We start from the raw sequence: 27,273 nt of genomic DNA on the forward strand, positions 1-27,273 counted from the left end.
AATATTCACACGCGTAATTTTTACACAGACTAACAAACACATTGCTTAGACTATCCACCGATTAAATACATAGAATATTCGATTACTGATCGATGTTTGGCTGTTTCGTCAAAAGAATCGATTCTTTTTATAAATTACAAAGATAAAATTATGGTTTAAATACTTTCAAATGAAACGTTACTCCGTCTCTTACGAAACTACAAGTTTTTGGCCATTCGTTTTTTATGCCATTCAACTACACAAACCGGCATTTTTAGGGAGCTCTTTACACGAAGAAAACGATTACAATAATGAAACATTGATTCTATAGCAACAGTTTTTATAAACGCGTTAGATCATTGATTCTTGATCTTTGACTGAAGGGTAACGGTTTACAAGGCAGGTCCTTTCTATCAATGGTCTAAGAAACAAACCAAACCGCAAGCAAACGTAGTATTTCATAGTTAATCTGTATTGACATATGACATTGGCAAGCACGAATTTGAATTCAGTATCTGTATTTCTGTGGCAAAATCAGGAAGAGTTTGTAAAAAGTGGTGAAAAGAAAATAATTGAAAATCCACGAATATTGCTCCTTTATATATAGTGTTTATTTAATTTATAGCACATTTATAAACTTAAAGGTAAGCTTCAAATCCCATAACTATGAATTTTCTTAAACATTATAACTATGTGTAGGTACGACAGCAAAATTCACAGAACTTTTAATTGTTTGTATTTACAATAATAGGTATGTGTTTACTGTTGCAATTTACATATCAATTGTGTGTAAAATATATATGCTGCTAGTAATGTACTTATATACAACTGTATGTTCTGATTTTCTTACTTAGTGTCGTGTTTAACACGTCCCTGAAAATGCGTCTATACCTACTGTAGTATCTTCGTGACCTAATGTATTACATTGTGAAAACAAACAGTATAATCAAGAGCATAGTCTGCCTACATACTGTTGTTGATTTCAAGTTTATTAATACTAATATTGTGGTCCCAAACTGCTGGAATGGTGACCCAGCACCGGAAAGCACAGTGTTGGTCTACCCACCACTAGGTGGACCGAGGATATCAAGCGGGTTGAAGGAGCCGCTGGATGCTGGTGGCTCGAGACCTATGTCCAGCAGTGGACGTCTATAGACTGAAAATGATGATGATGATGATACTAGTATTAATATTATAAAGAGCCAAGAGGTAAAGTTTGTGGTGTTGTAGGGGGTTATCTCTGGATCTACTGAACCAATTTTCAAAATTCCTGTGTGTGTGTGTGTGTGTGTGAATGTTATAGGCTATATTTTATCCCAATATTTTAACTGGAATGGGAACTATGTAAATAAAACTGTAGAGTACTGTACTTCAAATATTCCAAGCGGACCCTGCTGTTCATCTGCATATTTATCGTGCCCATAGAAATAAGAGAATAAATTATAACCTATTTTACTTAATAATAAAGAATTAATTTTCTTTTTGGAGTCTATTGGGTATAAACTATAATAAAAGAAATAAAAAATAAAATAGCCTTTTGTTCAGTTTATTCCCTGTCATCCCTTACCCGTAGTCCTTGCAGGCAGTATTATATGTGTCGAACCATGCAAAAAAAAAAAAAAAAAAGAAATTTTGATTTGTTTAGTAACAATTTATTTAATCAATAAAACTATGTTTAAAGCAATCGCGATTTATTGAAAAAATATTGATTTTTATAATAAAATTTGACAGACACATTTTGATTCAGCAGTATTATAATTATGTCCCTTCAGTCCCTTTAGTTCCCCCAAGGACTATGGGTTATGGACCAAAAAGTAGCTCCTACTTTCCAGCAGCTCCATTTTTCTAGTCTATGTGTGATGTGTCGTGTAGCAGAGACATTGATTGACCCATAATTTTGTGGTAGAGGAAACACATTGAGCAGGTCCCAGGACTTGTGACCTCCTTAAAATCAGGTTTAAAGGATCTTTTCAGTATGCATAAACACTCGCCGACATGTTCTCCATGCCCACACTAAGCTATTTATGATCAATAATTACAACAAAACGTTTTTGCATAAAATTACTAAGACAACTGGCAGCGTGACAGTGTCCACGCTGCCTAACAAACAACTGAACTCAAATTATCAAATACCCTCTTATTTATACCAACACTGATAAGTCCCCTCCACAATAACATAAATGATGAATACCACTTGTAATCGAGGATCTTATAACATACTATATCAGTCAAAGGGAAAGTGGAGTGTGAGGTAGAGAGGGCTGGTGCTGCTTAAAAAAGCCTTTGTCCAGCAGTAGAAGCATAAAGATGATGAATTTCATTTTGCAGTGCTGTAAAAAATCTATAAAGAGGTAAAACTGATTTTGTGAGATTGTAGAGGGTAATGTCTGGACCTTTTAAAAATTTTTTTACCAATATATTCTAAAATTAAAGCTTTTAAAATGTATTACAGTTGTAAGTGATCATGGAGAACCGACACGCTCCTCCCGGAGTCAACTCACGGTCGGAGACTGCAGCCCAATCTGCTGCTGATTTGGAGGTGTGTGTACATTTCTTTTATCATCACCATCATCATCATAATCAACCCATATTCGACTCACTGCTGAGATCGAGTCTCCTCTCAGAATGGGAGGGGTTAGGCCAATAGTCCACAAATTGGAAGATTTGGATTGACAGACTTCACACATTTTTTGACGGCCTCCGTGGCGCAGTGGTATGCGCAGTGGACTTACAAGACGGAGGTCCTGGGTTCGATCCCCGGCAGGGCTGATTGAGGTTTTCTTAATTTGTCCAGGTCTGGCTGGTGGGAGGCTTCGGCCGTGACTAGTTACCACCCTACCGACAAAGACGTACCGCCAAGCGATTTAGCGTTCCGGTCGATGTCGTGTAGAAACCGAAAGGAGTGTGGCTTTTCATCCTCCTCCTAACAAGCTAGCCCACTTCCATCTTAGACTGCATCATCACTTACCATCAGGTGAGATTGTAGTCAAGGGCTAACTAGTACAGAATAAAAAAAAAAAAAATGCAGAGAATTGAGATAATTCTCAGGTATGCAGGTTACGTTTTTCCTTCACCATTTGAGACAAGTGATATTTAATTTCTTAAAATCCACACAACTGAAAAGGTGTAGGTGTATGCTCTGGTTTGGATTTTAACCCACACCCTCTGGAATCAGAGGCAGAAGTCATATCCACTGGGCTACAAACATTACTTTATTTAAAGAAGTAAGATTTGATTTTTTATGTGCTTGTTATGATTTAAGTCAAAAACTACTCAACCTTTAAAACATTTTCTCCAGTATAAAGCTTTTGTTGCGATTGTTTTTCAAGACGGAGGTCCTAAGTTTGATCCCTGTCTGGGCTGGCTGGTGGGAGGCTTCAGCCAGCTAGTCACCACCCTACCGACAAAGACGTACTGCAAAGCGATTTAGGACGAGTAGAGAAAACAGATTAAGAAAATCATCCATTATGCAGGTTTCCTGACGACTTTTTTCCTTCACCGTTTTACTGACTGTGAATTATGCCTAGTTCGGACTAGTAGACTTAGTATTTTAGTCGATTTTTGGGCAGTGAATCCAAAAATTGTTTGTACTCGACTAAAGTAGTCTGAACTAGACATTAGTTCCACAAATTGGTTCAAGGTGCTCCGTGAGATAGAGCATGTGTACTTCTCCCCGCCGGCACAGTTCGACGCGGCGCGCTACGCGCTGGAGCACGCGCCCACGCCGCCAGACTGCGACGCCATACACCGCATGTTCACCAAGCTGAAGCGGCAGCAGCAGGTACTCATACCTTACATCACCATACCATATATCTGGACCAGGAGAGGTGGACTGGACCTCAAGTCCTGTACATCTAAGATGTGACTTAGTTCGCGTAGTTTCTGAACTACGCAAGTGAATCCGCGGAGGTTCGTCTTTATGATCATAATCACCATCATCATCAGCCGATGGACGTCCACTGCAGGACATTGTAGGGACTTCCAAATATCACGATCCTGAGCCGCCTGTATCGTCAGGCGCTTTGTAGTGCGGGGTCGCCATTTCAGCACCTTGGGACACCAACGTCCATCGGCTCTTAGAACTATGTGCCCCGCCCATTGCCACAAGATTCGCGACTCTTTGAGCTATGTCTGTGACTTTGGTTCTTCTGCGAATCTTCTCATTTCTGATTTAATCACGCTGAGAAACTCCTAGCAAAACTCGCTCCATCGCCGTATGACTCTGAGCTTTCTTCTAAGAAATGGTTCATCTACTATTGGATAAAATTATGATACGACTCTTAGAACAATATAGATAGAAGTAGAGACACTTAATATTTGCTAGATATTTATAATAGCTTAAAGATTGTTTGTAAAACCTTCTTTTTTTAATAGGTGGTGTCAGGGAAAGCTCTCCATCTCATCTCCCAACAACGAGACAACTGCGACAGAGAGTTCGCAGAAATCCAGAACATTCGGGAACAACTCGCACAAACGTTACAAACTTGCAGAGAAGCGCGCGAACAGTTAAAAACAGCGTCAAACCACCTCACTATATCCACCTTTGTCATACTCGCTAACGTTAGAAAAAGACAGATAATCAAATCAGTGCTCAAATCTTTAGAATTACTGAGAAGTTTAAGGAGCGTTGAGAAAGATGTTGCAGATTTACTATCCAAAAAAGAATACTTCGAAGCCATTGACCTCATTTTGAAAAGCAAAAAGGCAGCTGCGAATAACAAGGAATATACTTGCATAGCAGATTTGAGTACAAGGTTACAGGACACTTTGGATATGACAGAGGAAAAGCTGGATTCAGTGCTAGCTAGTATATGTCATAATTTCGACGAGGATGTCTTTAAAAAGTTGAAGAAAGCCTACGATTTGTTGGGGAAGACTCAGGCTGCGATGGAGCAATTGCACATGCATTATTCCTCTGCAGTCAACGAATCGGCTATAGAAGCTGTCAAACCTTTCCTAAATGAGTATACTATAGAACTGAAATTCCAAGAGATGTGTCAATCGGTCCCCACAAACAAAGCACCCATGTGTCTCTTAAATCTATGCGAGAATCTATTCCGAGTAATGCGCAGCTACTATCTCTTGGTGAATTGGCATTTAAAGAATGAGGAAATACAGCCGAGCTCCAGCGTTTTCGACATCGAGAAAAATGTCAGCCGCGAATACATAAAGCAAAAATTAAAAGCCGGTTTGATAAGGATATGGCACGACGTACAGGCCAAAGTGTCGATATTCTTAAAAAGTTCCGGTCTTGAAGAGTTTCAGTTTGAGAAATTTATTCAAATGTTGGGTATTCTGAGGAAGTTGACGCAAGTTGCGGAGATATTTTGCGGGGACACGTCAGATTTGCTGCAGGATTTCATAAAGACCCAATCTGTGTCATACATAAAGAACTATCACAGAGGCCGAATGGAGGAGCTAAAACTGTTTTTGGAAAACGAAGGATGGGAACAATGTCCGGTCAAAGCTACCTTCAATGTCCTAAACTTGCAAGAGTTTAAACAGTTTAGAAAGTATTTGAACCCCAAATCTGATATAGTCAAAGGACCCCAATCAGAAGCGACGTCTTCAGTCCCTTCCCAAGACGACAGCGTTTACATATCAAAGTATTTTACGGAAAAAACATCGAAAACGCCTTTCGAAATTTTTCGCAACGCAAACGTAACTAACGACGATATATTCGGTTTAGAACCAGAGTCGGAAGGCAGCGACGAATCCGACGACGAACCGGATGAGTTGCGACGAGATTTCGTCGAAGATACAGACGTCCAGGACTTTTCGAACGACATCCAGAGCAGTCCGTCGAAAATTAAGGAAAGCGTCATAGTCACTAACACAACGTTGTCTGTGCTCAGGAATTGCGGGCAATACCTACAAATATGTAGATATTTGCCGCAAATTTCGTTAGAAGTCATCATGTTAATGAATCAGCTATTCGATTACTATTTTTACGCCGTTCACATATTTTTCACCTCAGATTTAGATGTGGCATCGTCGACTTTATACAGTACAAAGTTGAATTTAGTTTTGAAAAGGATATCCAATAGCATTAATGGTGGGGACGATACTAAATTCGAATGCCCGAGTAATCCTGAACATTTAGACATGATTTCTGAAGCTAATCTACATGGTTTAAGCGAAAGAATAGTGGGTGTGGAAAGTGTTATATTTTTGGCAAAACAGTTCGAATTACTGCAACCTTATTTAGAATCTATAGTGGCGTCCCACCAACAGATGATTCTGGAACATTTTAGGGATAACACATTAATGGTTGTAGAAGATTTGAGAATGCCAGTGTATATGTGTTCTGCGTCTAAAGCTGTGGATGCCAGATCAGCTTTGATAGCCATGTCTCAAGTGCGATGGGATGTCAAAAACGTAGCAGTGGAACACAGCCCCTACGTAGACATGATAATACGGAAGATCCAAGTGTTTGCGTTGCGTTTAGAAAACGTGGCGACGAGGGTGACTTTAAATATGAGGGTAGTGCAATCAGTGTGGGGTATGGTGTCGAAATTCGTCGTCCATTTGTTAGTCGAAGGGTTTTCGAATGCGACGAAATGTTCGAACGGTGGTAGGGGTCTGATGCAGCTGGATTATAGGCAGTTGTTCGTCAAATTGGAGAAAATATCCGGTTTAAAACCTGTCCCCTACCAAGATTACGTGGATAAATACGTGAAAGCGTATTACTTGCCGCGAAACGAGTTGGAAATCTTCGTACGAGATCGTACCGAGTATTCTAACAAGCATTTGCTAGCGCTCGTCAGTTGTGCGTGCGAAAACAAAAGGGATAGACAAGCATTGACAGCTATTATTGAATGCAGAGATGCGGGTAGTTGAAAATATATTTTAAGCATCCGTTTTTTTTTTTAAATCAATGTATTAGAGGCTTTATGGTAGATACATTTCGAAATACAGTTTAAGTGGATCCAACAGATCGCCTTTCACCATTATTCACTAACTTTGACGTATCTTCGTTGACATTGAGATGTAAAAAATGACATCCGGTGTCTACTGACAACCCTGCGTGGATATCCAACAGTATAAAAAGTCCTTTTCATGAAAGAAGTCCTCCAGACGCGGCACTAATGTCTTAATGGCGCGCATTGTCATTTAGTAATGGCGGACTGTCATTTGTGTAAGGTGCTGTTAATTTAATTCAGGTTTAAGTCGCGGGACTTATTTCGTGAAAAGGACTCTAAATTACATTTCTCAGTCGATGGGATGTCTATTTTAATAGGTTGTTAATAAAGACCAAATTAGTGAAACCCCCATCAGATGGTCCTCAAACCGTGCTTGAATTTTTACTCTATACTAATAAAAGTACTTAAAAATAATATTTATTTAAGGCAAGACAGCTTGTCTTTTAGTTTATTAGTAAACATCGGCTGTGGTTATACTCTGGCAAATTCGTTGATAACACTCCCATGATATACAGGCGAAGGGGGGGAAAGACTGCGGGTGTGAAATCGTGCGTGCAGGGAAGTGAGGTGCATCAGTTGTGGGTTTTCATTCATCGCTACACGATCCCCCCGGCCCGCGCGGACCATCGGAAGTGTTACGAACGAAGTTGCCAAGCTATAGTTAACCATCCTACTGACAAAGACGTCACCAAGCAATTTAGCGTACCAGTACGACACTGCGTGGAAACTATCAAGAGGTACGTGTAGAATAAAGTTGTATTTCTCCCAAATAAGCCTTCCATCTTAGACTGCATTGTCACTTATCATCAGGTGAGATTTAACTTTAAAAAAAAGACTTACACGCCGATACTTGTGTACATGGCACACAGATTAATATAGACAGATAATCAATAATAGGCAGATAGAGCAAACGGAACAAGAAGGTGTCGTAGCCGCTCCAAATACAAAATTTTAAAACGAATACATTCTCGAGTCACGAATCGTCGTATCAGTAATTTTCAATATTATTCAAGAAAAATGGCGTCTTGTGTTTTTTTAAATATTTTAAAAACTGTTCACAAAACTAACAAAAAGAGAAATAAGATGGAGTATTTTTTTATTGATTATTATATTAATTTACGTAATAGTTGTTAGTGTTAAATTTTGAAATACAAAATATTAAAAAAGTTTGTATATGCGGATCTCAAGTAGACGCGTGACGTTTTTTATGGGTTTCACCGGCTTCACCACGCTGCTTGTATGACTCATTCTGTATGATCTTTATTCTGTGACATGGCAGTTAACTTGTATAATAATATACCTACCTATATTTTAATAATATGTAATATACATCGCTTGTATAGATAAGGATATGTAATCTCAAATGAAAAGACAAGTTAAGTGATAGTTTTTATTTTATTATTTATAAATAAAGTTATATCATGTTTTGTAAATAAGCTAATAAACTATATGTACAATTATTTGTTTTTTTTTAATTATTTATTTAATAGTTATCTACTATATAAAAATAAGTCGGGTTTTCTTTCCTGACGCTATAACTCCAGAACGCACGAACCGATTTTCACGGTTTTGCATTCGTTGGAAAGGTCTCGGGCTCCGTGAGGTTTATAGCAAAGAAAATTCAGGAAAAGGTAGGGGTAGGGGTAGAGTTGGGTAGGAGTAGTTGAAAGTTTACATCAAATTCCACGCGGACGAAGTCGCGGGCGTCCGCTAGTACCTACTAAATAAAGAGTATAGATTGGCAAATTTGTTCATGACACTCTCATGATATGCGGGCGATAGGGGAAGGACTGCGCGGGAGTGAAGTCGAACGGTATGAAAACGTGCGCGCGGGCCATCGGTAGTGTTACGAAAGAATTTGCCAAGCTATAGTTTGTTGTATTGTAGGGGGTAGATCTACTAAACCGATTTTGAAAATTCTTTTACCAGTAGAAATTAGAAGGCCACGGTATTTGTGGCTATATTTTAATCCTTGTATTCTCTCAACGCGAACTATGTGGGTGAAACCGCGTTGCGTTTACTAGTTCTAAACCAAAATTCAGTTTTAAATAAGAAAAGATTATAATTAATAATGATCCATTGATCTCTTTTATTAAAAGGACGCAAAATCGTGTAGATAATTTGACTTAAAAACTGGCCAATTTTGCTTTGACAGTTTTAGAATTATTGGTAAAGAAAATTATACCTAAAGGCTTTTAAATATAGTCCAATATTCAATAAAATCCCAATTTCAAATGCGACTACTTGAATAGAGTGCCAAAAAGTTGTGTTTGGCACTCATTGAGTGGGGACGTTTTTTGGTCGCAGATTGTGCATCCACTTCTTAATAGGAGATCGATGTAAGGATCATAAGAGTTAAGTGTATGTAAATCATGGATGTTTTTTACAAAATCATGGTGTCATGTCATCAAGCAGAAGCTTTACCCCGCGCCACAAAACAAATCCCATAGACGCAGGGCTAATGTCTTACTGGCACGTAAAATCGTTTTGTAATGGCTGTCATATAGTCATTTGTGCAAGGTGCTGTCAATTTTAGTGCAGATATTAGCAGCGGGACTTCTTTCGTGGCGCGGAGTCTATGCGTGCCATCTTAAGGCCGCCATCTTAGACTATTAATAACTAATGGTCTAAGGCCGCCATGCCACATGAACTGCGGGGTCTGTTCATAGATGTCGCTGCAAATGTCAACTTGGGTATCATGCTGCTGTTGCAATATGAAGAGTTATTCATATCTATATGTAGAATTATTTGTCTTTCAATAATTTATTTACCTATCACTAAAGAAGACGCACTAAATTACTTTGCAGTGTTTTCTATGTGCTATCTCCTAAACTTACCATGATCCCAGCTCCATAATACCATAATTGCCTACTATACCTACCTATCTATGGTATAGTCGGATGCAATTTTTATGACATCTCCGAAATAAGGTGCAGGTACAAAAAGACACTCGAGGCGACTTCGGGTGGGTAAGAAGCGCGCAGGGTGATGCCTGATACCCTGACGCCGCGCCCTGCGTAATCGGGGATACCTAAAATCTTATATTGTGCAGCTTAACGTACGATGTTCGGAAATATCATCTGCAAACTATTGCATCCGACTATTCATAGATTGACGAACTGTCATCATATAGAAAATCACGAATCTGTCTTGTCGTCACAAAGAACATTAATAAAATAAGCCTTTAATATTGAGTTTAGGTAAATCGTGGATATTTTTCACAAAATCATCGTATGTACAGCAAAAGCTATGCGTGCCGTCTTTAGGCCGCCATCTTAGCCACGCGAACTGCGGGTTTTGTTCACAGATGTCGCTGCAAAAGGCGAGCTTCTGTATCATGCTGCTGTTGTAATAAGAAGAGTTTATTGATATGAATGCCACTGCGGTGTGCTTTGCAGCGTCGTGTACTACCTGAGAACAAGTATTTAAATCCATATCAAGTTATGTTATTTATTGTGAAAGTAGCTTAAATTAGATTAGCTTAAAAGGTTTACTACAGAGCAGAATCGAAATTTCAAAAAGGGATTGTTTCAAAGTTCTCTAAGTACGCCATCTACTGGTAATTAAAAACAACAAATATTGTCTCACTATGCCTGTAGATGGCAGCATACATCATCATCATATCAGCCGATGCACGTCTACTGCAGGACATAGGCCTTTTGTAGGGACTTCCAATCATCACGATACTGAGCGCCTGCATCCAGCGAATCCCTGCCACTCGCTTGATGTCGTCAGTCCACCTGGTGGGGGGTCGGCCAACACTGCGCTTACTAGTGCGGGGTCGCCATTCCAGCACTTTGGGAGCCCAACGTCCATCGAACTATGTGCCCCGCCCATTGCCACTTCAGCTTCGCAACTCGTTAAGCTATGTCAGTGACTTGGGTTTTTTTGCGGATCTCCTCATTTCTGATTCGATCACGCCGAGATACTCATAACATAGCTCGTTCCATCGCTCGCTGCGTGACTGAGGTTAGCGATCAAGTCTCGGATAATACTGGCAACACGCACCCGTCGTCCGATTACAAATCCTAACCCATTCACCAGCAATGGCGCTTTTTGATTAAACAACACATCGGCCAGCTTACTACCCAAGTCCAGCGTACGTAAAGAAGTTTAAAAAATTCAAAGTTACCTTGTAGAAATACAAAGGCACAGGCACGACGCCATTGTTGTTCTCATCGACGTGCAGATAGAGCGGCCGCTGCACGTCGCGGCTGTCCGCCAGCGTGCACACGCCGGCCGCGCCCGTGTACACGACCACGCGCGCGCCGTTCGCGTGCACACGACGCCGGAGAGCCTGTGACCACGAGCACTTTATTACAAACTAGAATCCGAGCCCCAAAATTGAAAAATCTTAAGAGTGTGCAATATGTAATTTGGTGGTTACAAATGGTTCTGGATCTCAGATTCTGGAAAAGTTAGGAGCCTGATATTTGGGTAAATGATATTTCAAAGTGTTAACTTTCTTTATGACTATACAAAATAAACAATTTGTAAAACTTTTCTCGATAGTATATTTTTTTGAAAAATACATGTTTTGCTCACATTTTGCTTTCAATCTCAGGAAAAGCAAACTTATTTTCTTAAATTTTTGTTTTATATAGAAAATTAGGTATATATCTTGAACATTGCCATTTTGTTTTTCGTTATGTTGTTTAATTTACTTGCAATTAGGTAAAAATGGTTTTGGCGCTCACGTCATAAAATTTGCGTCGCACGTCAATCGCTCCGTGCTTTTCACTCACGTGAAAGTCATAATTCGGCGTCTCGTTTGCGCTTCGAATTTTATCCATATCGTACCGACGCTGCGCGCTCTTAAGTCTAAATTCGCATTTCTACTTGAAAAGCAGATCAAATTCCAACATTATGTGGAGTTTTTCTCCTTAAAGGTAAATAACTGTATAAGAATTGCGTTTGTTTTTCCATTTTTAATTTTAATTAAATGTAATGTATTATTTTATGTTTAAGTTATTATTATTGTTTATTTTAGTCAATAAGGTTGTTGTGTGCTGTGTTTGTGGCGGCACCTGGTCAACGGCTCCAAATGAAAACCAGCGCTGCATGCTCTTTTTATTTAAAGAGAATGTAGCATTATTCTGAGTTGGAACCCCTTTACTGGGTTTTGTACCTATATACGATATTTCCAACTTATGGGCGCACGCCCTCGAAAAAAAAACTTTAGTTTTTTTATAATATGTTTTTTTCGGGAAGCACCAGATTTGAGATTGTGGATTAAATTTTACTAATTTTTACTTTCACACGTAAGGGATCCCTGTAGTCTAGGAGCCATGTATCAAGGATACGGTTGTCACTGCGGTAGCTACGCCCCTGGATTGTACTCACGTCTTCTAGAGCGGCCCAGTCGCCCGCGTTGCCTCGCATCCATTGCGGCGCGCTGTTGATGTAATGGAACGACGCCCGCTGCTGCGCGCGCAATGGAAAGTCCGCTCGCGGCGCTAGGTGACCGCGGTTTAGGAACTAAATAAAAAAAATATGGAGTATAGTGAAAGCACAAAAGACATATATACAAGAAAGGCATACCAGTCATATAACGGTCATCTAAAGCTGCTATATTAGGATCATAAGTTGGGAAGGGTGACAACTTAAGTGGAAGTGAGTGTTATTATTTTATTAGCAGACGCCCGCTACTTTGTCCGCTCTTAGAACTCTTTAATCCAGCCCTTACAGTAGTATCGCTGTAAAAATGGAGTAACTTCACCCGTTTTCCCAACATTTCCCCTCACTGCTCTGCTCCTATTGATCGTAGCGTGATGAAAAGTATACTGTACCAAGTTTCGTTAAAATCCGTCGAGTAGTTTTTGTTTATTTAACGAACATACAGACAGACAGATAAAAATTTTACTGATTGCAATTTTGGCATCAGTATTAATCACCCCCTGATCAATATTTTGGAAATATATTTCATGTACAGAATTGACCTCTCTACTTTATCCTTTATCTAGAAAATTTATCTATATTTATACTTATCTATACTTATAATAAATCTGTAGAGAGGTCAATTCTGTACATGAAATATATTTCCAAAATAACTATCAGGGGGTGATTAGTGATCGATACTGATGCCAAAAATGCAATCAGTAAAATTTTTGTCTGTCTGTCTGTCTGTCTGTCTGTCTGTCTGTCTGTCTGTCTGTATGTTCTTTATAGAAACAAAAACTACTGGACGGATTTTAACGAAACTTGGTACAATTATTCTACATACTCCTGGGCAGGTTATAGTATACTTTTCATTACGCTACGATCAATAGGAGCAGAGCAGTGAAGAGAAATGTTGAGAAAACGGGAGAAGTTACTCAATTTTTTAAGCTTCCGTCGCGTGTACAGCCTTAATGGTTAAAGCTACATAGAAATCATGTATGACGGAAATATTCTCCTTAAAATTATCTATAAAAAACAACAGCATATATATGTCTATCTTTTAACTATGTCTATATTTTAACTCCCGATAGCTTAGCAGTTCGGAGATTTCTAATTATATTTATCTACTCTTATGTTTATAACACTCATCACGGATCCCTAATAAGAAAGTTAACATTATTACCTATTCAATAAAAAAAGAATTATAAAAATCGGTAAAGAAACCCCAAAGTTATACAAGAAATATGCTAAGCCATCGCGCGTGAATACTAATTCATGCTATATGGATTATTTTTGTGTAACGGTTGCCGCGCTCGACGCGACTCGCGGTGGGAGGAATAAATAAAGAAGTGCAGCCTTAATGAGTAGGGTAGGGGTAGGGTAGGGTAGGGGTAGGGTAGGGGTAGGGTAGGGGTAGGGTAGGGGTAGGGTAGGGGTAGGGTAGGGGTAGGGTAGGGGTAGGGTAGGGGTAGGGTAGGGGTAGGGTAGGGGTAGGGGTAGGGTAGGGGTAGGGTAGGGGTAGTGTAGGGCAGGGGTAGGTTAGGGTAGAGGTAGGTTAGAATAGGGGTAGTTGAAAGTTTACAAAACTTTCACGCGGACGAAGTCGCGGGCGTCCGCTAGTAATAAATATATATATAGATAAAGGATCTCCTCAATCATAACCCCATACCCGGATCACAAGTCCCGGGCTCCGTTATTTTTCCCTCTATTACACGATGGACCCACAGTTAAGATATTCGTCTGACGATAAAAATATATTCAGCCCTTCTGTCATTAGCTTTATTATCATCATCATGATATCGGCCGATGGACGTCCACTGCAGGACATAGGCCTTTTGTAGGGACTTCCAAACATCACGACACTGAGCCGCCTGCATCCAGCGAATGTCTGCGACTAGCTTGATGGCGTCAGTCCACCTAGTGGGGGGTCGACCAACACTGCGCTTTCTAGTGCGAGGTTGCCATTCGAGCACCTTGGGACCCCAACGTCCATCGGGTCTTGTCTATGTGCCTCGCCCATTAGCTATATATTAGCTAAGTCCAGTAGATACAGTTAAATTGTTAGTAGGTTTACTCACTTGTGTTTTGGTGACATATTTGTCCTCCATCCCTTCACCAAGGATTTCTTTCAATCTTTGCTTTTGGTTTTCCATTTTGTACAATCTTGACATGTGCACCTTGCCGAAAATATCTCCCTCTGTAAAACATAGATTAAATCATATTTACATGTAAATCTACGTGAGAATACGGGGCACTACATGAACGCACGATGAAAGGTGCGCAGAATAGGTTACGCACAAAAAATGTAACGCTGTCATTCGTTCATCGAATTTTACTGACCATATTTTTTCCATACTGGGGGTTATATATGAAAAATCGAGTCTTAAGGAGTAAACTCTAAAAAAGTAAAATTATATTTGGAAGCGTTAGCGTTTGTAGAAAGAGAATTGACGTACCACATAGCTACAGGTGTACTGCCTGCTTCTATTTAATAATTCAAAAGTTCAGACTTACCTACAAATGAAGGCCTTCTTCCCAGCTCAATGTATTTGCTCTCCGGCCCCAACAGTTCCTTGACGTAAACTGTACGCAATAATGCCTTATCGAAACAGGCTTCATAAAGGTCATAGAATTTGCCGCGTATCTTGTATCCTATCCTAAAATGAACAAAACTTATCTTAGCAACCCATTTTCGGCTCACTGTGAAGCACGATTGTCCTCTCAGACTAAGAGGAGTCAGGCCAATAGTCCACCGTGCTGGCCCATGCTCTGTCCGCAAAAAACTTCACACACGTTAAGAATTAAGAAAATTTTCAGATATGCAGGTTTCCTTACGGTGTTTTACCTTTACGTGATGCAATTTTCTCGTAGGTAACCCGTTCATGTGGTTTTTTAGTCTGGATGTGTTTTTGACTGAAGATTTTTAAAAGGTAACCCGATAGCAATCGGGTTCTTAGAAACCATCGCCCCTAATGCACGAGGGTGTACTAATACCGCTAACTTCCCAACTCCAGGCTGCTATTAAGATTTTTCCTGTAAGAATATTTCACGTAGAGGACGCTGCAGTCAGTATTCTTGCCATCATTCCACGTGGGCACGATCTGTATTATTAGGATAAGTTAGCGTAAGTACCCTCATTGTATTCCATTACCTATACAAGTTATGTGCTCCAGAGCATCTAGCCCCGGTATCTTCTGTCATGAACCATGGAGGAGCGTTGCATCGTATGTCCTTCAGGTTACCCACCCAAGGAGAGCTGGTACTGGTAGCTCGGAATGTTGTGTCCTTCACGCACTTCACAGACTGGAAAGAGATAAAAGATGTATTTAGCCATTATTGGAGGGTAATTAAAGAGGTAAAATCATTACCCTGATTTTACATGTAACACAGAATAAAATGTATTTACCCATTTAATAAGGAGGGTACCTACTTAAAGAGGTAAGTAAGTGGAAGGACTAATATATAGACCATATATACATATATTGCGTTATTTTAAGGCTTATATTTATAACCTTAGTTCAGAGGGTAATTTAATAGATGGCGTTACTGCGAACAGTATGACACAAAAAAGCGAAGTTGGCTCTCTTTACCCTTTATATTAATTTAGGTACTCTTTGCGTAGACGTAAGACAGAATAAAAAAAAACCAGATAATAAATACAATATGAAATGGCGCTAGCTTAATTATAGGCAAGGTTAGATTGTTGATAAGATAAATAGGTATTAGGTACGGATTTATTTTTTTCGTGACTAAAGCCCAGCTAATGGGACAAACAATTTCAATTAATTAATTGTCTCCCTCTCTCATGTTACATCGCCCTTTCGATCACAACCTGTCAGGATCGCAACCTCTGAGCGGCCGGACTTTAAGTACCTACTATCTACTAACAGAAGATAAACAAAATCTCAAGTATCTCAAAATACTCGATAAAGTATATATACCTCGCAGTGGGTAAATATTATGCTAATGTGACGCCACCCTAATTTAACGATTTTCCTTAAATATATTATGTATACATCATCAATACACATTTAGAAGTGTTTCACCGTGATATCAAAATAATTGTGTTTTCTCAAGTGCTTAAAGTTACAAGATACCTAAGCACTAACAAGCTTTTTTACAATGTTTATGTCTGTCTGTTTGTCGGAGCTTATCTTTGGAACGGCTGGACCGATTATAATGAAGCTTCCACTATAAAATAGAGGAGGTTATTGGACAACTTAAATGCTACTTTTTATCCAGGATAAATTTGTGATGCCACCGGGATTTGTGAAATACTGAATTTTACGCGTCACAATGTAGCGAGCGTCCGCTAGATAATAAATAAATTGATGGTTAAATAAAGATGTAAAATAATCGGAGAACATACATAAAAAATAAAAAAAAGATTAATAACCTCCTCCTTTTTTTGAAGTCGGTTAAAATATAAAAGAATGGTAACTTACAAATAGATCATACTCCGTGGTGATATTTCCCAAGACGACAAACTTCTTGTCACCCGGGCACGCTATCTCCAGCGTTTCCGAACGTCGCAGCAAGATGGCGCCCGTCGATGCGTTTGGCGCCAAAAATGCACCGTTATGCAGATACACCGGCGAAGGGTTGCCGAAGTCATTTTTTAATGTGATATTACAACCTGGAAATATACATCAAGTATTTTTTAATAGGCGTGATAGCCCAGTGGATATGATCTCTGCCTTCGATTCCGGAGGGTGTGGGTTCGAATCCGGTCCGGGGCATGCACCTCCAACTTTTCAGTTGTGTGCATTTTTAACCAACTTCCAAAAAGGAGGGGGTTCTACGTTCAGCTGTATGTATGTTTTTTTTTTTATTTTTATTTTTATGTATGTCCAGCGATAATTCCGTCATTTGTGGACCGATTTTGAAAATTCTTTTTTTAAGAAATTTAATATCACGTGTCTCAAACGGTGAAGGAAAACATCGTGAGGAATATACCAGAGAATTTTCTTAATTATCTGCGGGTGTCAAGTCTGCCAATCCGCATTGGGCCAGCGTGGTGGACTATTCGCCTATCCCCTCTCGTTCTGAGACGAGACTCGAGCTCAGCAGTGAGCCGAATATGGGTTGATAATGATAATGATTTTTTAATAATAAAATGTAGGCTTATATCATTAGTTTAAAATAAACACAATTTAAATCTGCATTGAACAGAATCATATCAGTTTTAATTTAAACAAAAGGTACTAGCGGATGCCCGCGACTTCGTCCGCCCTTAGACCTCTTTAGTTCAGCGCAAAATCCGTTCTTAGTAGATACCTACTAACTATGAATTACCTCCCTGCCAAATTTCAGCCCTGTACATTCAAGCGGTTTTCGAGATTTCGTCATGAACCTTTTGCATTTATATGTATGTGCATAAATCATGAGAAAAATACGAAATATAATGTGATTTTGGAAATTTTAAAACTCAAAACGGTGTTTGGGTAACAAACATTAATTCCATCAAAATCATCAATATTCGCAAATCTCGGAAATCCATGGATTTTTTGGGATAAAAAGTAGCCTATGTGTTAATACAGAGTAACATCTATTTTCATTCCAAATTTTAGCCAAATCGCTTCAGTAGTAGCGGCGTTAAAGAGTAACAAACGTCCAAACAAACACACATCTATACAAACTTTCGCGTTTATAATATTAGTAGGAAGATCCGAATTAGAAACGACCTCCACCCATCTGTTTAATTGATGAAAAGTGTTTTATTAAAGTACCTACGTTAAAAAATACATTGCGAGTAGATTACCTAAAAATCTCCTGGACAAACTATCATTGATCATCATTTTCATTAACAACCCATACCCGGCTCACAGTTGAGCACGAGTCTCCTCTCAGAAAGAGAGGTGTCAGGCCAATAGTCCACCACGCTGGCCCAGTGTGGATTGGCAGACTTCAGACACGCAGAGAATTAAGAAAATTCTCAGGTATGCAGGTTTCCTCACGATGTTTTTCCTTCACCGTTTGAGACAAGTGATATTTAATTTCTTAAAATTGTTTGCACATAAATGAAAAGTTGGAGGTGCATGCCCCGGACCGGATTCGACTTACGCCCTCAGAATCGAAGGCAGAGGTCATTTCCATTGGACTATCACGTCTCTATCATAATTTAATCCCATTTAATTATACATTTTCTGGTTTATTACAACCCTATATTACCTACAGATTAATTATAATATTCTGTGATATTGATGTTTTTTTTTTTAATTTTGTATAAACAAGCGCTAAGCTGCAATCATGCCTGATGGTAACGATGCAGCCTGTGGTGGAACGCGCTTGCCTAGAAGATGCCTATTCACTCTTTTAATTGATACCCATATTGTAGGTGGGGAAAATTTAAGCTGGAAGAGCTTTTCACATCTTTGCAGTGCGTATAGGAAAAGAGGAACTAAACCGCTTAGTACGCGTCCGAGGAATATTACATATTATATATGTATTATAATAATAATAGTTCACGTGGAACAAAAGGTATTGTGATACATAACAATAACATGAACACCACAGATTAAAGAATAATAGGTAGATAGAGCGCACGAAACACGGCAGGGATTCTAAATACAAATTGAAAAACGAATACATTCTCGAGTCAATACGACACAAAGCGTCGCTTCAGTAATTTTCAACATTATTCAAGAAAAATGGCGTCATATGTTTATAAATATATATTTTAAAAAATGTTCACAAAAAGTAAAGAAATAAAATGGTGTATTTTTTATTGGTAATTATTGATTATGATATTAATTTACGTAATTGTTGTTAGTGTTAAATCTTGAAATACAAATTATAAAAAAAGTTTATACGCGGATGTCAGAGACACGTGACATTTTATATGGGTTTCACCGGCCCTACTGCGCTGCTTGTAGACTCATTCTGTATCATTCTTTAATCTGTGATTAACACATATCTAAATGGAATTGTAGTTTCCTTTTGCATCATTCACGCATTTACGCATTTAATTACAAAACTATACAATATTTTAATTACTTATTATCATATCAACGTTTAAGAACCGCCGCCCCGTAGCCTAATAGTTCCTGGAGGACTATTAGCCTAATTTATCTCTTTCTGAGAGGAGACTCGTGCTCAATAGTGAGCCGAATTTGGTTTTGATGAGTAGTTGTCGCAACAAGCAGATGGCCTGTGACACAAATAGAAATGAAAAGAAAATTAAATGAAAATTTAATTTAATGTGGCTGTACCTATGTAGGTACAGGCAAATTACTTGTGTACCTACAAAGGTACAGGCAACCTATGTAGGTACACAAGTATCTTCAGACCGGAACAAAGCGATGCAGATACAGTGGTTTAGATAAGCTTCACGGTTTTCAAGACAATAATAATAATTAATTAGTCAAGGGTTTTTTAAAATACAATCTTGAAAATTTTTTCCGAAGGAAACTCTACCACCCAGATACCTACCTACTAAGCAAATTAATTAGTGTACAAAACACGCGAAAACAAGGCAATTATCTATCTTAATAACCATAAATAAGTCCTAATTAGTAAACAAAAAATATTAGACAAAAGAAAAACCTATTAAATAACAAATCATAGTAATCAATTAAGTACATAATTTATTCCACAGTTAGGATCGTAGACACGTAATTTTAAATATAGAACAGCGATCTAATTCCATAATCCTTAATGGCCGCGTCACAGACAAACAAAGAGTTAGGTGTGCAGTTAAAAAAATGAATTAAAACCTTACCGCCATCGACCTCGTTGCACAGTTTCAGAACGAAAAAAAATATAATAAAAGCTAACTGCACATTAAACTTGCTCATAATGCTCTCGTGTATAAACTGAACTGAACATCGCGTGGGTTTAGGTAATATCGACGATAATATAACGGTGGAAATCCCCTACTATTTGCTCTCTAGTTTAATATTTGTTTAGAATTAACACAATCGTAATGGTACCAGGTAGAACAAACTCTGGTAGACTAGTTAACCATAAATACTCAGAACAAAATACCCTTCTAGAACGGTCCTCTACCCCGAGGTCCGAGTCTCAGAGAAGAGAGTCGGTCGGCCTGCCTTCGGGCCCTATCATGTGATGCTTCTGTGCTCTCCCAAAACCCCTGGTAACGCAGCTGAGGTCCCATTAAGGAGCCTACGAGACTTACACAATCAGAAATAAACTCTGGTAGACAGTGGTGGATTTACCAGCAGGCTAAGTAGGCTGTAGCTTAGGGCAGCATTTTTTTGGGGGCGGCAAATTTGACCCAAAAATATCTGACAGAAATAATGAAAAACAACATTACATTGCTTCTTAGACCATTTATTTAATGGTCTAAGCATTGCTTATACATTGAAAAAACTTATATTTAAGGATAATTTTAATATTTTAATCCTACTGTAGGTACGTACTACGTATTGTGCAGTAGGTTAGTTAAGTTTAATAAATATTACGAAGAGTTTCTTTGTTTGTTCGTTCGTTTGTTTGTTTGTTTGTTTGTTTGATTGAACGCACTAATCTCGGGAACTACTAGTCCGATTTGAAAAATTCTTTAAGTGTTAGATAGCATTTTTTGAGGAAGGCTATACGCTTTAAATTATCCCAGTATTCCTAAAGTGAAACCGCGCGGTATCAGCTAGCATTGCCTATACAAAAAGAATTAAATGTAATTAATTAATATTCTTGCGAATTAGGTTTACTGGTAACTAGAAATAGAAAGGGCGGCAAAAAATAGGATAGCGGCAGCAAATTTGTAAATCCGGCACTGCATTGAGGAGCCTTACACAATCAGAAATAAAACTCTGGTAGGCTATTAGTACTATACGACAATCAATACCTACTTTATCTATGTCGTAACCAATTTGTAACTAGGATTAACAACTCGTCCCCATTTTTATAGATACGAATAGGTACATAAATTAGTAACACATCTCGATTACTATCAGTGTGCCTAGAGGCAGTTGACAATGTTTTTGTATTCCTATATACTTAATATACTCTTTGGTTTTCATACTATGTTTTATCGCGTAATCGTAATCGCGAATTTGTAAGAAATTGAAACTGTTGTGCAGTATTGCCACTAGATGGCGCTGTTTCAATTTCTTAGAAATTCGCGTTAACGGTTACGCGAATGTCACAGTATGAAAACATTCAAACATCGAATCGTCCTTATTAGACGAGGACGTAGTCCGGTTATATTTTCAAAACTTTGTTTTTTATTTAATACTTTTCCGTTCCTCCATCAGGCATTTAAACACTACATTTCGTTTTATGCAGGATAGTGCTGTGACAGTTCGTTTAACTCTTGAAAGTTAGAGAGATTCACGATAATAGTACGTATTACGAACGTCATACAGACGACTGTCACCGTACCCATGCTATCTGAAAAACACTTTAGCCGTGCAATAACTACATCATAGTATTCTGTAATTACCGTGTACAACAGAAATCGAAACATGGCATGATATGATATCCCACTAAATTTTTTTCGAGGTTAGAATCTGAGGTTTAAATTCCGTCGTATGAAAATTTTGATAAAATTTAAATAGCCCATGTCACCCGGGCCATTATTACAAATCTTTTGACACCTCATTCGTTAAAATCGATTCAGTAGTTTAGACGCTACTGTGGAGCATACAAACATACTTATTTATTTATTATTACTATTATTATATATGTATATTTATATAAATATATATATTTTTATTTATAACCCATCCTATTTCCGGGCAAGGGCCTCCCCCAAACTCTTCCACAGTTTTTGATTTGTCTTTTGGTGCCATGTAGGGCCCTTTACTAGGTCGTCTCTCCATCTATATAATGGTCTTCCTCTTCTTTTCTTGTTATATCTTGGGCACCAAGCATTAATTTCTGTAGACCACCTGTTGTCCTTCCTTCGCATTATATCTCCTGCCCAATTCCATTTATCTTTCATGGCCATGGTTATTGCGTCTTTTAAGACGAATATTTAATATTGCTTAATAATTTACCTTTGTGCAACTTTCATTTTAATTGCAGTTTTCTTTGTTAATGGCTATGTTTGTGAGCCATGGTTAAGTATGGGTAAAATACAATAGTTGAAACAAACATACTTAGACGGTCAAAATCATTACCCTACTTTCAGCTTCGCCTAGTCTTAAGTCTTTCACTAAGAAAGTTAAAGTTAGTTTAAGTCTTTAACTACTTTATGTCACTTTGTTCACGTGATCTTCCATCCCCCGCAGATGATTGTTAGTGTTTTGTTTTCGAGAATGACATACATAGTGAAAACGCGTGGTAGAGGAAAAATAACAATTCAATACAGTTGCATACGTAATTTGAATTTTCATATGGTTTACAATAATTATTATCAAAAGTTGGGATTTTACATAGGTACATACAGTCGACTGAAATGCGTCAAATTAGTCATTTTGACCAGATTTGTTAAATCAATACTTAAACCAGTGACGCAAAATGTATATTACTTTTTTTTTAAAGTAATGGTTGAAGGAAAATTACCTAGTCCACATGATTAGTAGAAAACCATTACCTACTTGAAAAAATATATATTTACGGTCGAATTGAGAAACCTCCTCCTTTTTTTGAAGTCGGTTAAAAAGAGCAACAATATGCAGGCACAAAAGGAAAATTATGTTCTTTTATTAGGGAATTTAGAATTTTTATCTGGGATTTTAAGATGCACAAAAAGTTACCATGGGGTCCATGGATTTTAGAATATTAAATTATGTGAAAATCAGTAATTTTTTGCAATTTTTTGGAGTTTATTGGAGTTAACTCGATAAGAATTATGGAAAAAAATAATTTGACGAACGAATTTGAAAATGACAGCGTTACGTTTTTTGTACGCAACCTATTCTGCGCACCTTTCACAGTACGCTGCCGCCAACAGCGTGCACATGAGTGTGGGCGCGTCCTAGCCCGCACGCATTTGCATGCGGCTTGCTCCTCCTCAGTTGCGCTTTTACCTTTCACTTTTACTCCTCAGTTTACCTTTCACTTTTCAGGCGTAGTTATTGAGACGTACATAGTGTATGCTGCGGGACAACATAGCCATTGGTTGGTTTATTAGTCTAAATGTGTTTTTGACTGAGTACATTAAATTTACATAATTTAACATATTCAGTCAAAAACACAGTCCGTAAAACTCAGGATTTTTTAAAAAGTAACCTGATAGGAAATGGGTTGTTAGGAACCATCGCCCCTGGTATCTATTCATAAATCTATAGTTAAAAATAAAAACATTATCCTACTACTAAATCTTGGTACACTGTAACTAAGAAATAAAAAATTGTGTAAATCCATTGAATTTTATTGAACAGGTAATGTGTCACCCCAATTGCTGGACCGCGCACATCGATACGTTGCTTGATCATGCTTTCCTTTGGAGAAAATAACTTCCTGCAATTCGCCGTTTTTTGTACAAAGCCGACATATTGTGTGACCTGATCTAACTATGGGTGCTCGGACTATTCTGGGCCACTGTGGATCATCTGGCGGTCTATCACCTTTCCTTAAAATTATGTAAGAGAACAAATCAGCCATAATTTCCTTTTTCGACGGAAAACCTAATGTTTCAAATTTCATTAAGAAGTTACATGGTGTCTCAAACTCTAAATATCTCGGGCATACATTATTGTTTGGACACGGAGCAAACGCATAACCTTTTTCCTCACTACTGAGTATGAATTCTCTAGCTTCATTTATAACTCGAAATCCAGCATTAGTGCCCTGTTCAACGACAATTAGAAAATCTTCAGTTTTGTTCCACAATTTTTGTATTGTTTCTAATCGGCTCTGCATGCTTGGCATTTCAAATAATGTGAACGCTGATAGAACAATATTGTATTTCAAATCAGCTGATGCTGGAAGGAATTGTCTTTGGAAATATGATTTGAACGGCATCGCTACATTGTCTCTGCCTTGACACAAAATGAGTCTGGCCAAGTCGTTCATATGTGTTGAAGTGTCAACTGTAAAATATTCGAATATGTCATTTTTCCAGTATGTATTGACAGCCCATGTTCCCGTACCGATCCCAGAGCCGAAGTCGAAGAAGCTTCTAGGCTTATAATCTGGTAATCTTCGTCTAATTTCGTCTAGAATACGTACCAGGATAGCATATTCTGAAGGAGCTCTCGCCATAAGGTATTGCAGTGAAGTCGCTTTATCGTACGATATGTTGCCCCAACGATAAACGTTTTTTTTTAAAACGTTGTACACTGTCGTGTCTATCTTCCTATTACAAGTTTGCAACTCTTCTTGTGTGGGTTCTTGGCCAATTTTTGAAAAAACCTTTTTCGAGACAGCCTGGTGGATTTTTGATGCCTTATTTCGAATTTCTTCATCTTCTGGTGGAAGCAAACGCGAATGGATATAGTTGTTTAATTTCACACTCTCTTGGTGGTATGCTTTAGCGCCGGAGTCTTGCAGAACAACTTTTATAGCCGTTTGTATATCTGGTGGGAGAGTTGCGGTTTTGACCTGCGACCTGCCGGGATGTTTTCTTGGCTTGTACTCCTGTTTATCGAAACCTTCGCGTAAGCCCGCATCAATTTCTACTCTTGTAGAATAATTGAAATATAGCGATAATTGTGAGAATCTGATTTTTCTAAACATTTTGATTGTTTTGTTTGTTTTTGTAACTTAACCTAAAAAATAAATCCTAAAATTTATGTATAGGAACTCATGACACTGACAACCAACTTTGACACCAGGGTGTATTCAGTCTGTACATTACGACCTCAGTACAAATTGCTTATGCCTCCTTAATTCCCTATTTGCTCAATAGATGGCGCTTTAAGGCACTTTGACCAGCAGGATTCTGAGGTAATCTTAAGCAAAGTATTAAAAAAAAAATTATAACCTTGTGCGGCTTATGACATTTTGTTTAATTTTGTAGACGAAATGGTTTTATTTCTTCTGCTTTCTTCATGGTGTTTTTTTGCGTTGATCTTTCCCGACGACCTGGCTTTTTTTATGGATTTTGGTGACTGTTATAAATCGTTTTGACCTGTGCTTTACTTTGGATTCCGAGAACTCTGATATATGTCTTGTCTTGAGATTTAGTAAAGTTCTTTTTTTATTTTTTCGTGCAGATTTTTTACATGTAATTGGTGTAAGTCAACAAATATATTGTTAAGGGGTACCACTAGAGGTTTTGACGAAGATGACTCTATTCAAAGAGACGGAGTTGTTTATGTTCACAAAAGGAGAAACAATAAATAATTATATGTATCCCATTTGTGTTTTTATTATTTGTATCCGAATTCCTAAATAAAATAATACAATTAAAGAACAGTTAATACTAGTAGGTAAACATTATGTTTATGTTTATATGGATATAGGTTTATATACGTAATTCGACGCTCATTTTATACTTATGGGTATATATTATAATTGGTGTAGTTCTCTATCTGCTCACATGATGGCGCTAAGCAGAGATGGCATCTAAGGACTCTATACCCTATATTCAATGTACTCTATGTTTGACACTGACTGACAATTTTAACTTTTAACTGACTGAGCGCTGCATAGCTTTAGCTTCTAGTCTTGCTATTATTTTTAACCACAGATTATGACTTCTTGTGGTTCGAGTTGTATAAGACATATTCTATAGGTCATTAATAAGGCATTCACAATAAAACCTGCTAAAAATATTATGTTTGAAAACTCTAAACATTTAATGGTACATATCTGAAAAAAGGCTCTATAAGAAACTAACAGCTTTTGTGAGGTTGTAGAGGTAATCTCTGAATCTACCGAACCGATTTAGAAAATTGCAATATTTTGTGAGTGTCAAGACCTTCTGTTATTCACAGACACTAAAAACATATGTAAAAGCCAAGATAACCATGTTTTCTCAAGTGCTCATAGTTATGATACCAAAAAAACAAACAATCTGTCTGTCTGTATTTTCGTTTTTCTGGAACGGCTGAACCGATTTTCATAGAACTTTCACTAGAAGATGAGAGAGAGACAGAGAGAGAGAGAGATATATACTAATATTTTATAGAGGAAAGATCGGATTGTTTGTTTGCATTGGGCTCCGAAACTGCTGAACTGATTTGAAAAATTCTTTCACTGTTACCTTTGCTATTCCCAAGTGCAATAGGTTTTTTTATCCCCGTATCCCTACGGGAACAAGAACCACGAGGGGAAACCGCAGTCTGCTAGTAATTAAAAAAACAAAATAAACATTCTATTATTATCTATATGATAAGAATAATAGATATAAGTTTAAACTTATAGGTATCTTCTGTTGAGAATAAAATTAAATTGTTTTTTTTTTCATAATCGTGTATATTTTCAGCACAATAATATAATATAATTATTTACAATTGCTTTTGTAAAGATTATGTGTATAAAATAATAAACAATTATTTCGAACCGCCATATATTATTGTTTAAATTATTATATTTTATACAGTTTAATAAATAATGTATCCAGTAACTCCTAGTGATGTACTATTTATGTTTGTATGAATCAAAACCTGGTATTGACAAATTGCCATATTCTACGATCTTTGGTTTTCATCATCTATCCACTTGACTCCTAAATGGACGGTCGCCCATCGTATCCGTTACGTGACATGTAAAAAAATATAAAGTAAACTAAGGGCAATAGGCGAGCACAGTATCATGCTCCGCGCGATAGAGGAATATAAAGATTTTTTAAATGGCTCACAACGGTACATTAAAACCGCATTCCCTGACTGTCGGCTTCTTCAACGCAGACGGGCTTTTCGATAAAATACTCGCGGGCAGCGAATGCGTATATTTTTTGATCAAAAAAAATTGCGCACAGTGGTTAATAAAATCTCCTACTGGCTGACCCGGTAAATGTTGTTTTACCCAATTTACCCTACAAACTATGGGTGGACCTTTATCATTTAGGGGTGTTAAAAATTGATGTTGGCTTCTTAGAACCTACCAGATACTTTACTTAAAAATCGGTCGGCATACTTTCATAAAAATCGGTCCAGCCCTTTCGGAGGATTTAGGCGACACGAGAATTTTGTTTTGT

The 27,273-nt window shown here is 37.9% G+C and overlaps 3 protein-coding genes across 3 annotated transcripts; 1 reads left to right on the forward strand and 2 right to left on the reverse strand.

Moving 5' to 3' along the window:
- Positions 1-481: 481 nt before the first annotated feature.
- Positions 482-8,362, forward strand: LOC112056210 (syndetin). The gene is made up of 4 exons (XM_024096595.2): positions 482-623; positions 2,432-2,518; positions 3,620-3,760; positions 4,354-8,362. The coding sequence occupies exons 2-4, from the start codon at positions 2,444-2,446 to the stop codon at positions 6,817-6,819; spliced, it is 2,682 nt and encodes an 893-aa protein (XP_023952363.2). The 5' UTR covers positions 482-623; positions 2,432-2,443; the 3' UTR covers positions 6,820-8,362.
- LOC112044881 (uncharacterized) lies at positions 8,279-20,154 on the reverse strand. The gene is made up of 8 exons (XM_024080873.2): positions 20,002-20,154; positions 16,727-16,917; positions 15,433-15,584; positions 14,796-14,938; positions 14,360-14,478; positions 12,246-12,380; positions 11,035-11,199; positions 8,279-10,313 (listed from the first exon to the last, which is right to left on the reverse strand). Exons 1-8 carry the CDS (start codon positions 20,075-20,077, stop codon positions 10,071-10,073), a joined length of 1,224 nt encoding a protein of 407 aa, XP_023936641.2. The 5' UTR covers positions 20,078-20,154; the 3' UTR covers positions 8,279-10,070.
- A 3,384-nt stretch (positions 20,155-23,538) lies between these two features.
- Positions 23,539-24,969, reverse strand: LOC112044872 (methyltransferase-like protein 17, mitochondrial). The gene has a single exon (XM_052890014.1). It carries the CDS (start codon positions 24,864-24,866, stop codon positions 23,559-23,561), a length of 1,308 nt encoding a protein of 435 aa, XP_052745974.1. The 5' UTR covers positions 24,867-24,969; the 3' UTR covers positions 23,539-23,558.
- Positions 24,970-27,273: the final 2,304 nt, after the last annotated feature.

The sequence above is a fragment of the Bicyclus anynana genome, chromosome 26, assembly GCF_947172395.1.
Source record: "Bicyclus anynana chromosome 26, ilBicAnyn1.1, whole genome shotgun sequence".
NCBI classification, from domain to species: Eukaryota; Metazoa; Arthropoda; class Insecta; order Lepidoptera; family Nymphalidae; genus Bicyclus; species Bicyclus anynana.

Bases quoted from the DNA above. Each gene is read 5' to 3' on its own strand.
- LOC112044872 (XM_052890014.1), bottom strand. From the start codon at position 24,866: ATGTTTAGAAAAATCAGATTCTCACAATTATCGCTATATTTCAATTAT.
- LOC112056210 (XM_024096595.2), top strand. From the start codon at position 2,444: ATGGAGAACCGACACGCTCCTCCCGGAGTCAACTCACGGTCGGAGACT. The intron at 2,519-3,619 runs GTGTGTGTACAT...AATTGGTTCAAG, and splicing joins AATCTGCTGCTGATTTGGAG to GTGCTCCGTGAGATAGAGCA. The intron at 3,761-4,353 runs GTACTCATACCT...TTTTTTTAATAG, and splicing joins AGCTGAAGCGGCAGCAGCAG to GTGGTGTCAGGGAAAGCTCT.
- LOC112044881 (XM_024080873.2), bottom strand. From the start codon at position 20,077: ATGAGCAAGTTTAATGTGCAGTTAGCTTTTATTATATTTTTTTTCGTT. The intron at 12,381-14,359 runs GTGAGTAAACCT...TTTTTTATTTAG, and splicing joins AATATGTCACCAAAACACAA to TTCCTAAACCGCGGTCACCT. The intron at 10,314-11,034 runs GTAACTTTGAAT...ACTTGTTCTCAG, and splicing joins TGCCTTTGTATTTCTACAAG to GTAGTACACGACGCTGCAAA.